The sequence below is a fragment of the Tetrao urogallus genome, assembly GCF_951394365.1.
Source record: "Tetrao urogallus genome assembly, chromosome: 26".
NCBI classification, from domain to species: Eukaryota; Metazoa; Chordata; class Aves; order Galliformes; family Phasianidae; genus Tetrao; species Tetrao urogallus.
This window is the reverse complement of record NC_136839.1, coordinates 4,253,330-4,263,573: the sequence shown is the minus strand read 5'-3', so window position 1 is coordinate 4,263,573 and position 10,244 is coordinate 4,253,330. Positions and strand designations below refer to the sequence as shown.

Sequence of the window (10,244 nt, the reverse complement as noted above, 5' to 3'; positions counted from 1 at the left end):
CATGCATTCTCTGGTTAGTTGCCCCTCCAGTCCTTCTCTTCTCTCCTCCTGGCAACAGGGTAAAAGCCCTTGGTATTTTGATGTCACCACCCCAACGCATTTCCATAAGTGCAAGTGAGGGATGGCAGAGGGGAATATTCCTGCATGTGGTTACAAGCTCAAGAGAGTTTGACTGCCTCAGTGTTCTTACTGTCCCCATATCACTTCCACTCTCTCCTTCCTGATGTGTTACCTGGCAAACCTCTGCATTTCATACTCTGTCCCCAGACTGGGGGATCTCAGCACTGAGATAACAGGACATTTTTGGTGCTTGTCTTCTCCCTTACACCACCTTTGAGAATCACATCCCACTCTCTATACTGCTTTCTTGTACTATAGGATTTGCCTTAACCCTCCAGCACTGATTTACTGCTTGCAACTGTAGACCACTTCTTCCTGCATGCACTGTTGGCACTCAACATAGCAGCACCACTGCACCTGACAGTGGCAAGAAAAGGTAACGAGGCGGCTCTGGGTGTTGTAGCCTCGTCCACAACACATGCTGTCACAGTTGCCCTCCCGAGAGCACGTTCTCCCAGCAGTTCCCAGGGAGTATTTGCTGGGACGGCAGAAACTGGGTGAATCCTCCACATACACCAAGTCGGTGGCGCGGGGCGAAGCATGGTGCTTGGTGGAATGGCTGTGTCTCTGCGGGCTGGCCAGCTCTGAGTGTCCCACAGCATCATTGGTGGTGCTGAAGACCTTGACAGCATCATCGTAGCGCAGCTTCAGCAGTCGTCCAACCTCATGGAAGGGTGAAAGCTGCTTCCAACAAGTCCGGACGGCACACGAACCGGAGACGCCGTGGCACTTGCACGTGGTTTTGAGTCCATTTTTGACAGCCTGATGAGGAAGAGAAGTGGTATCAATACCTGCCAGGAGCATGAGCCTTGTTTTGGATAGAGAGCTCGCCTCAGGTGCAGACAGGCTGTAAGTACTTTGACATGGTCTAAAGCAGTCACAAACATGCGTGGATGGTTGGACTTATTGGTCTTTCCAACCTTAATGATTCTATGATTCTGCTTTGGATTTATTGGTGTTATTCCTATTTTATGCAGGGAAATCTAAAAAAACCACAAAGGAATGACTACAGAGTTCACCAAAGAGTGACAGCTTGAATGCCTGAATATTGAGGCTAGTCAAATTCTCACTAAGCAGATGTGTGCAATAGCAGCAATAGTCAACCATGAAACTGCATGTCCAGCATTATCAATTTCCCTTCTTAGTGTAATCAAATCAAGACTGCTCTAATCAAACAAGTAATTGGTCTCAATAAATGGAAAACAGTGTTAAGTCAGTAGAGTGTAACATAAAGGCCAAAATGCTCGATCTAATGGTCTCCCTAACTCAAAAATGTGACACAACCATATCCATAGCAAATCAAACAGATGTTTCAAATTACCAGATGGATCACAGGTGATCTCAAGAGTGCCAGCCCTTGCTGCTCTCCTAATCCAAACATGCAACTCATGTCAGAGTGTAGGAGACTCTCAGTAGCACAAGGTCCAAAACACACAGGTAAACCAGTCTCGGTTCTCAATTGGAGCAGTGAATATTCAACCTCAGATGATGGGTTGGAAGACTTGCACCGAACCCTACCTTTCTTCTAGACCTCACCTTGATGCCCACATTGGTGTTGTGGATGTCCACCTTGGCCCGCAGATCTTTGCCAATCCTCTTCTGACCCAAGAACTTTTTCAGGAACTTGGTGCTGTATTTGAGGTTGTCCCCACACACACCCCATTGCCAGGCTTTGCGGTTCTCCAGGTCTGGGGAGTCATCACAGGTGCAGCGCTCCATGCGACCCGCGCTGCACGCTCTGGCCAAGGAGTGGGTGAGAGCTGCAGAAGACACTGCATATAGGAAGGCCGTTTCCTTAAAACCTGCACAAGAGAAGGATTAGGAGAGGGTAGGAGCAAGGAAGGCAAAGTAAGGTGTTTGTCCACATCACTGACAGACAGTCCTGGGAGCATGAGCAACTACGAAAAGTCACGGAACTCTGTTTGACCACGACCTCACCGCAGAGCTGATAGGTGTGAATCGAGGCAGTCACTGAAACCATGTTGTGATTTAAAATTAGGAACCGTTTAGTAGAGACTGGAAAAAGACTTTATAAATATTTTAAGAAATTGACCCACTTATATCAAAATTGGGACATGGTAATAATATTTTGTATCAAAAGATCCCACGTGGTTTCATTGGGAAAGGCTTCATGTTGGAAAAACTTCCTGGGCAAGGACAGATTCTGTAGATTTTATGACTTCTCTGCGAAGTATCTCCCCCTGTAACTGTGGTGGTGCTTTCTGAAGACATCCTGCTTTTGAAACCAGGCAAAATTTTGGTTTAGGAAAAATACATCTGTACATGTCGTGGAGGGAAACACACATTACACACTGGAAAATTCCAATTTTCCTTCTGCAAAAGAAGAAATAAATCTTTTTCCCTAAAAAATGAAAGAGAGAACCACAGAGATCTGGTCTGGTCCAGCCTTGTAGTTAGTCCTGCTTTGAGCAGTGGTTGGAAGGGACATATGGAATCCATCCAGTCCAGCCTCAAATCCTTCCACCAGTCTATTCATCTAGCAGGGGAGCTGAACTTCCTGATCTCCAAAGGTCCCTTCCAGTCACTATGATTGCAAGATTCTTTTCTCTCAAAGAGTTCTCATCCAGTTCTAATAACAGATCTGACCACTGACAGCTGAGATCCAGGTGAGGCCACCATAAAAGTGATAACAGAAGTGGACAAATAACTCATCAACAAGAAGGAGGAAAAAATTACTAATTGAACAGAGGTTGTGACTGCAACTTCAAGGCAAACTTCATATGCAATTGTTGGAATTCCAAAATTTTACATGAAATATCTAGCAGTAGTCTGGATATGGATGAAAGAGGCAAGAAAATGTTGAGGAAGTCAATGAGGTCAATCAGTAACCTTCTTCTTGTCTCTCCATTTTAGTTATTCAGGAGAAATGACTACCAGCTAGACCTTCTGGCTGACGCTCTATATCATGCTAAAAGAATAATTAAAAAATGTCTCCACATCCATTTAAAGTTTTGGAAAAACATGTGGGATGCAGTCAGTGCAGATGATGAACAGCAACATGATGCCCCACACACGTGAGATCCTAAATTTGACAAAAAATTTCAGTAGCAGATCCCCAAATCCTTACCAGATTCCCTGTATCCTATCTGGCTACGTGCATTTCAGAAACGCTTTCCCATACCATATAAAGCTAGCAGTACCACTCAGCCCCACACACTGCTAAATCTGACTTTGTGGAACACCACATGGCTTCTGCTATTTCTGACTGGTGATAGTTTGGTTCCTTCTGTGGCATTCCATGTAACTGCTGGCCAGATATCAACCCACTTGAAATCAGAGACCATTGCTTGTGGTCAGACCATTGCAGACAGCAAGATAACGAGCATACTTCCAAATCACGTCCTTCCTCTCCTCCCTCCTATCTCTTTTTATGGCAGAGGTTCAGTGTCCAAACTGTCCAACTCTTGCCTGAAAACTGTACAGTGATTCCCCCTGGACCGTCATTTCTCTTGAATTATTCCTCTACCTCATCAGCCTGCAACTTCAGGATAACATTTGCTGTGATGGTAAGACCCTGTTACGTGGCTTGGTGTGCTTTATACCACGATGAAAACTATAATAGGAGGAATTGATCTGTGTGGTGATTCTGTCAAAGGAAAAAATGCTCGAGGTCAAAGATTTTTCAGTGTTACAGTAAAGACAGTACAAGCATAACTAGTGATAGGATGAGAGGTAAGGGCCTCACCAGGGCTGGTTGAGGTTGGATATTAGGAAATGTCTGCTTAGAAAGAGTGGTGATGCTTTGGAACAGGCTGCCCAGGGAGGTGTGGGGCTCATCGTCCCTGGAGGTGCTCAAGGAAAGGGCAGATGTAATACTTAGAAAAATGGTTTAGAGGGCAGTACTGGTGGTGGGTGGATGGTTGGACTGGGTGATCTTAGAGGTCTTTTCCAACCTTAATGATTCTGTGATTCATTTCAGAGCAAGTGGAAGTGACGTCTCTCTGCCCTATAAACACAGACTGTAGAGCAGAGAGATGCTGAGCAGTAGAAAGATTTAGAAAGGAAAGACTTCACAAGTTCTGTAGCCCAGCCTCTTGCCTGAAGCAGAGTAACTCCAATGTCAGGTCAAGTTGCTCAGGGTTCTGAGTTCTGAAAATCTCCAAGGATGGAAATCATACAACTTCTCTGTGCTGCACCATTTCCAGCTTCCTATAACATCACTGAAAACAGTGGTGGAAAATCAATTACCCTGGTCAGCATGAAGCAAAAGAAATGGATTGAAGGAAGGGGCTGTCAGTGTAAACCAACAAGTGAGGCAGAAAATGAAAATAAATCTGACAGTGCAAAAAATAAAAATAAAAACAGGAAGTCCTCAGTGTATGTACTTTGTTTGTTGTTGTTACTAAAAATATGGAATTAAAGAAAATAAGAAATGAAGGGAGAACTGATATTGTCTGAGTGATGATTTCCAAACAGCAACACAGTTCTGAATTTGTGAGAAAAAGATCAAAAATGGCAGCTGAAAATGTTTGTCTTTATGTAGGAAATTAACCTGTTTGCAAGTTAAAGGAAAAATGAGAGCTAATAACTGCTTTCATCCAACTGTCCTCTTACACAGGGGATACACGCAGCATACTTTGCTGTATTAAATCATCATTTTATCCTTAAGATGGTGTAATAAAAGTATTCAAAAGCTTATCCCCATCTGCCAAAACAGGTTTTAAATTACAGGTGATATTTTATTTTGTCAATCTGGAGTCCGTGGAAATGTTGGGGCATGCCATCAACAGATAATTAAGTGTTTCCCAGCTATTTGAAGATGAGGATTATTCAATTGTCATTTTCAAGTTCTTTCAGGCTGATGAAGGCAGACATGCCAGAAAGTCACTCAGAATGATCATGGACATTCATGGGCTAAAAATTCATTGTGTAGCCTTGCAAGAAGGTAAATCTGGTCTTGTTTGTGCTGAAGCTTAGTACAATTTTAATTTAATATTTAATTTAGTAACATTTGATAATGTTATAATGGTTCAATTGCAACGCCAATTAAAATTTTAATTTAATTCAAGTTAATGCTGGCTTTTTAGCTGCTGTTATGCTCACTTACCTCAAGCTCATCACTTAGAGGATGTTTTCTTCCTCTAAAGCCTTTGTCAAACAGAAGCCAATGACCCTTCTGTCCACTACAGCTGAACATTTATGGAAACTCCAAATATATGAGAAAATGTCTTAGGAGATATTTGTAAATATGCAATGAATTGCATTAAAGCTAAATAGCTTATTTAAATGGTTAATTAGGATTAAATGCTGCATCACAGATCAGCTGAGCTTTGCATGTGAAAAGATACAAAGAGCTGAAATAAAGACTTGTCTTAAAATGTCACTGATCTTCTAAGCATCATCCTTGATTGCTGGCCAAGAAAGATGGCCAGCATAGGGAAGTCTTGGCCAAAAATCCATAAGCCAACAGTGTGAACTTCTATTTTTCAAACCATGACAAACCACACAGGAAAGATGAGGATAAGACACTGGAGGATAGGAGGCCAAACGGCACTCTCATTCCTAGCTCCCATTCCTAAGCAAAGCAGATGATCTTAATGGGCAATGGTGGTGGTAGGTGCATGGTTGGGCTGGATGATCTTAGAGGTCTTTTCAAATGCTAATGGTTCTAAGAGTGGGCACAGTGGGGTGGGATGATGGTTGGACCTTAGAGGTCCTAAAAACAACCTTAACAGTTCTATGATTCCACGATTCTACGATCTCTGCACTCTCTGATGACCTCCCTGTGTCCCTCACTGACAGCGAGATGTATATTCCAGGTGATCCAGCACCAAGGGAGATTGATACTTCAAACAAAGACTACCTTGTACCTCGCTTCAGCAGACTGGTCCGTCCCTCCAGGCTGCAGTTCCAGCGCTCACTGCGAAATTGGAACTGGCACTCCATGATCCCAAGGCGGATGGCATCGCGCAATGTCTCCGCCAAGCCGGGCTCCCTCCGACACAACCTCTTCTGCTTGCGGGACAGTTTGAGCAAGTCACACTGCTTCATGTGAGCCTTCCCCTGGGCAGAGTTTGTAGAGGTTCCTAGGGAGGGGAAGTGGGTCAGGGCTTCTTTTCCAGTCAGGCTGAAAGAAAGCAGGAAAACTGTGAGTCATGGAAAAGAAACACCTTTCCAGAGCTTTTGGCAGAAAGGAAAGTGTGGCCAACTGAAATGTATTACACTTGGCTGATAAGTAGATTTGTTAAACAGTAAAGTGGGGTTCCACTCCGTATCAGAGAAAAGCAGAGATTTACATCTGAAAATATCTAAAGAGCTAAAACAAATAGTTGTGCTTCAAAACGGCCCTTGAAAGCAGTAACTCCTACAAGCACTCCATGTGCTTACAGAATCATAGCATTGAAGAATGGTAGAATCATAGAACTTTTCAACCACAGAATCATATAATCATGGAACAACCAAATTGTTGGATCACAGAAACGTAGAATCATAGAATCACCAAACCATTGGATCATAGGACCATAGAATTATGGAATCAAGGAAACAGAGAACCATAGAACCATAGAACATCAAATAATTCAATCCTAGAACCATTGAACAATAGAATTGTAGGTCATAGAATCATAGGTTGGCCAGGATTGGAATAGACATTCCAGACCATGCTCCATATATTACATATGATTTAGCTGAAATATGTCACTGATTTTGAGAAAAAATATTTCACTTTCCATAGCAAGATGGTATTTTTATTGGAAATTTCATTTTCTTTAGCATCTCTAGGATGTTTGAAAACATTGTTTTACGTCAGTGCAGGATTTTAAGGCTGCAGACAAACTGGGAAGGGTCACACATTTGCACATTAATCTGGAGTGCCACTCCTGATCACCAGAGGATGTTATCTGCCAGTTCACAAGCAAAGACTTTTAACCCATGGAAAGGACCCAACTGAAGGCCTTCATAGCTCCACAACAGACAGACATTTCTAACACTATGGTCTCAACTGTTAAAACAAGACCAAACTCTTGTGGATAACATAACTTCCACTACAGAGGATGTAAATCAAGTACCACAGCTTCTATTTTAGTTCTCCACGTATTCTGTAAGCATCTCTTCCTGGGCTCATTGTCTACATCTCTCTGTTTTCAATCCAGTCCACCTAGACATGGTATAAAAAGGACTGTTGCAATGCTGAACCTATTGCTTAAATTGATTTTCAAAGTTTTACGATAGACACCTACGCCAAACAGAAGAGAACTGAAACAGGCAAGTTTGTAGAGACTATAAAGAAGTGTCTTGATGTGAATATCTTGACATTTGGTGAATTATAAAAGTTGAAAAAGATTGTGAGGCTATATGAACCTTTGGCTTGACAGAGGACAGCTGTTCCCACAGTCACAGACAAAGATTATCTCAAAGATACCCTATGACCTGCCAGTGAGGTTTGGAAGAAGTTGATACTGCCATTCTCCAGATCCTGAAGGATGTTCAATGTTAATATTTGTGAAAAACTCAAAGAGAATAATGAGAGGCACCAACAAAATGGCCTTTCAAGGCGTTGATTTCATTTTCAAAGCAATCTGAATGGTACACACCAGCTGCACCATGGCACCACTGTACTGGATTTGGCTTGGACGCAGTAGCTCATATGGTGATGTGGTGATTTGTGATGAAATTGATAGCACACAAATGCTTTAGTTTTTGCTGACCTGTGCTTGAATGGAATCAAGGTCTCTTCTGTTCTCACTAGTGAGACAGAGCTTCATTCCATCGGATTGGTGCACACATGCAACTTTCAAAACTAATCTCACATAACTTTCAGTTTAGGGAAGAGGGCAGAGAAACTGGAGTTTCCCAAGGTCACACAGTTGACACTGCAGTTGGGCAAACTGCATGTCACTTTTTGGTGATTTAGAGTTTATTATCTATAGATCATACACCAAAAAAATAAAATCTTTGAATTAATGCACACCTGTTAGCAATCTGGAAAAAACAGTAAGGATCTCAAACTTTTATTTCTCTCTACTTTTCTGTCTAAGCACTTTGCTAAATTCATCGTTTTCCTTTAATCTCCTTCCAGCCACATTCCAGCTGCTTAAGAGACTTTTAATGAGAGCCTGTTCCTGTGCAATGCCTAATGTCCCCTGGATCTGAAAGGTCTTAAAAACCTTAAAAATATGCCTTTCCTCTCTCTCCCAAGAAAGGAGAGAAATCAAAGGGAGCCACAACTGTACTCCATATCTGATTTCACCAGCCTTTCATGTTGCACAGAAATACACACACCCCATAGATTGCTGCAACAAGCATTCAGGCAAGGCAAAGAGAATACTGAAAGATGACAGATCAAATCAAGGCCACTAAGGTGTACTGAGGGTCCTCAGCTCTCCTCTCTTCCTGGCAGCTCAGTGGAACAGAGCTTGCAACTTTTCAGAAGCAACACAAGCTCCATGTAGCTCTTGATTCTGGGGCAGTCCAACCCAAACCAGCAGCCACATCCATCACTACACTGATGAAAAATTCTGATTTTCAGTCTGACTCTGGGATGGCCTCACCATAGGACACTCAGCTCTGAGCAAGAGGACTTCATAGACAGTACAGTACTCTGAGATAGTGCCTCAAGAGAAGCCAAGAAATCAAGTTCAGAAAGCCCCCATGAAAAGCCCTAACATCTATTGAGGTTGCTCCAAAAGTAATGCTTCCTACTTACTTCCATGTAACAGATACAAAGAAGATCATTTGGTAAAGCAAATTTCCAGCGGCAAAGCAGTATTTTTTTTAATGAATGTCAGTGCTGCCATTTTTTCCTCATGGAGGAATTCAATTCCACACCTTTGCTTCATACACACTTCCATGTCGGGTACCATTTGTTCAGACTTCTCCTCTTCTGCCGTCCCTCACATGGCAACAAAATGTAATGAAATACCAGTGGAAGTCTCAGCCTTTACTGCTGTGCCACCAGCACCCACCTCTGACGTCGTGGGCCAACATCATAAAATAGGAGGCATTACTTTCAGAGCAGCCCTCTGAAATTGCATCTGCAAGTCCCCCAGCCTCTCTACAGTGTCAGTCACTGAGAGCTGAGTTAAGAGGAGCTGCAAAATAAGACAACACATAATGGGAGATTCTGGGCAGCCTGGCACCTCCATATCGACCGCAGGTCTTTCAGGTCGAGTTATGAAGATTCCAGTGGATCTGAGACATGCTGCAGCCCAAAAAAGACTTCCATCACTTTTGTTGCTCTGCTGACCCAGCAACATCCCACCTGAGCTGGATCTCTTCTGAATTCTGCCCTTAGTTCTAGGACAGCTGCTTCCCAACAGGTGATCTGCATCTTTCCCTGGAGCCTTTTTTTGATGGGTTACTCTATAGTTGCCTTACTTTTGTCCTGATAGAGCAAAATTTCCTATTTTCTTCACTGCTATCAACTCACAAAAGGACTCAGGTCCTGTTCTCCATGGACAGGCGCCCAAAGGCTTCCTTCACTTCACATTACATCTTCACGAGGTTTTCCTCAATTAATGTTTGGAAGACAAGGATTTGGCTCATGTCATTATGTCTCTAATACTCTGCAAAGTTAACCCTGAACCAGGGTCTAAGAGTCCCTCCAATTCAGTACTAGTTTGGACATGAGATATTCCTTTCCCAGGCTGTCACACAGATACTCACACCAGGTCTTCCAAGATGTTCAAGTTCCCCCCTTAACTACTGACTTTGTATTTGAAAATACCCACATATCTCATAATTAACCATCATTAACACAAGTGAGTTCATGGATTTAACTTTCTTTTTTCTATTCTTTTTTTTTTTTGAAATTTAAAATAAAATGAAAAGGTGAAAACGTGCCAGACACTTGTTCCAAAACACTCAAAAAAAACCAAAACAAACAAAAAAAAACCTATTAAAAAATGAAACTCCAGCCTCGGATCCTGAGATATGCATTGTCAAAAGGCAGCACACCCAGCTTTCTGATGACCAAACAGCAGCTCACACCAAACAGACCATTGTCATAGGGTGAAGAATCACTCAGGTTGGTCTATGAAACATATCCGACAGGAGCAATAGGAGCTGCTCTTAGTTATCTGAAAGAGAAACACCAGTATGTTCACTTCCAAAGGCTGCAATCCTGTGCATGTGCCCCTGTAACTGGAAAGCCAGACCCAACGCAA

At 42.6% G+C, this 10,244-nt stretch overlaps 1 protein-coding gene across 1 annotated transcript; it reads right to left on the bottom strand.

Annotated features, from left to right (window-relative positions):
• Positions 1-405: 405 nt before the first annotated feature.
• Positions 406-6,201, bottom strand: WNT9B (Wnt family member 9B; the record flags this gene model as incomplete). Its single annotated transcript, XM_079547057.1, has 3 exons — positions 5,952-6,201; positions 1,657-1,922; positions 406-882 (listed from the first exon to the last, which is right to left on the bottom strand). Exons 1-3 carry the CDS (start codon positions 6,130-6,132, stop codon positions 406-408), a joined length of 924 nt encoding a protein of 307 aa, XP_079403183.1. The 5' UTR covers positions 6,133-6,201.
• Between the last annotated feature and the right edge of the window lie 4,043 nt (positions 6,202-10,244).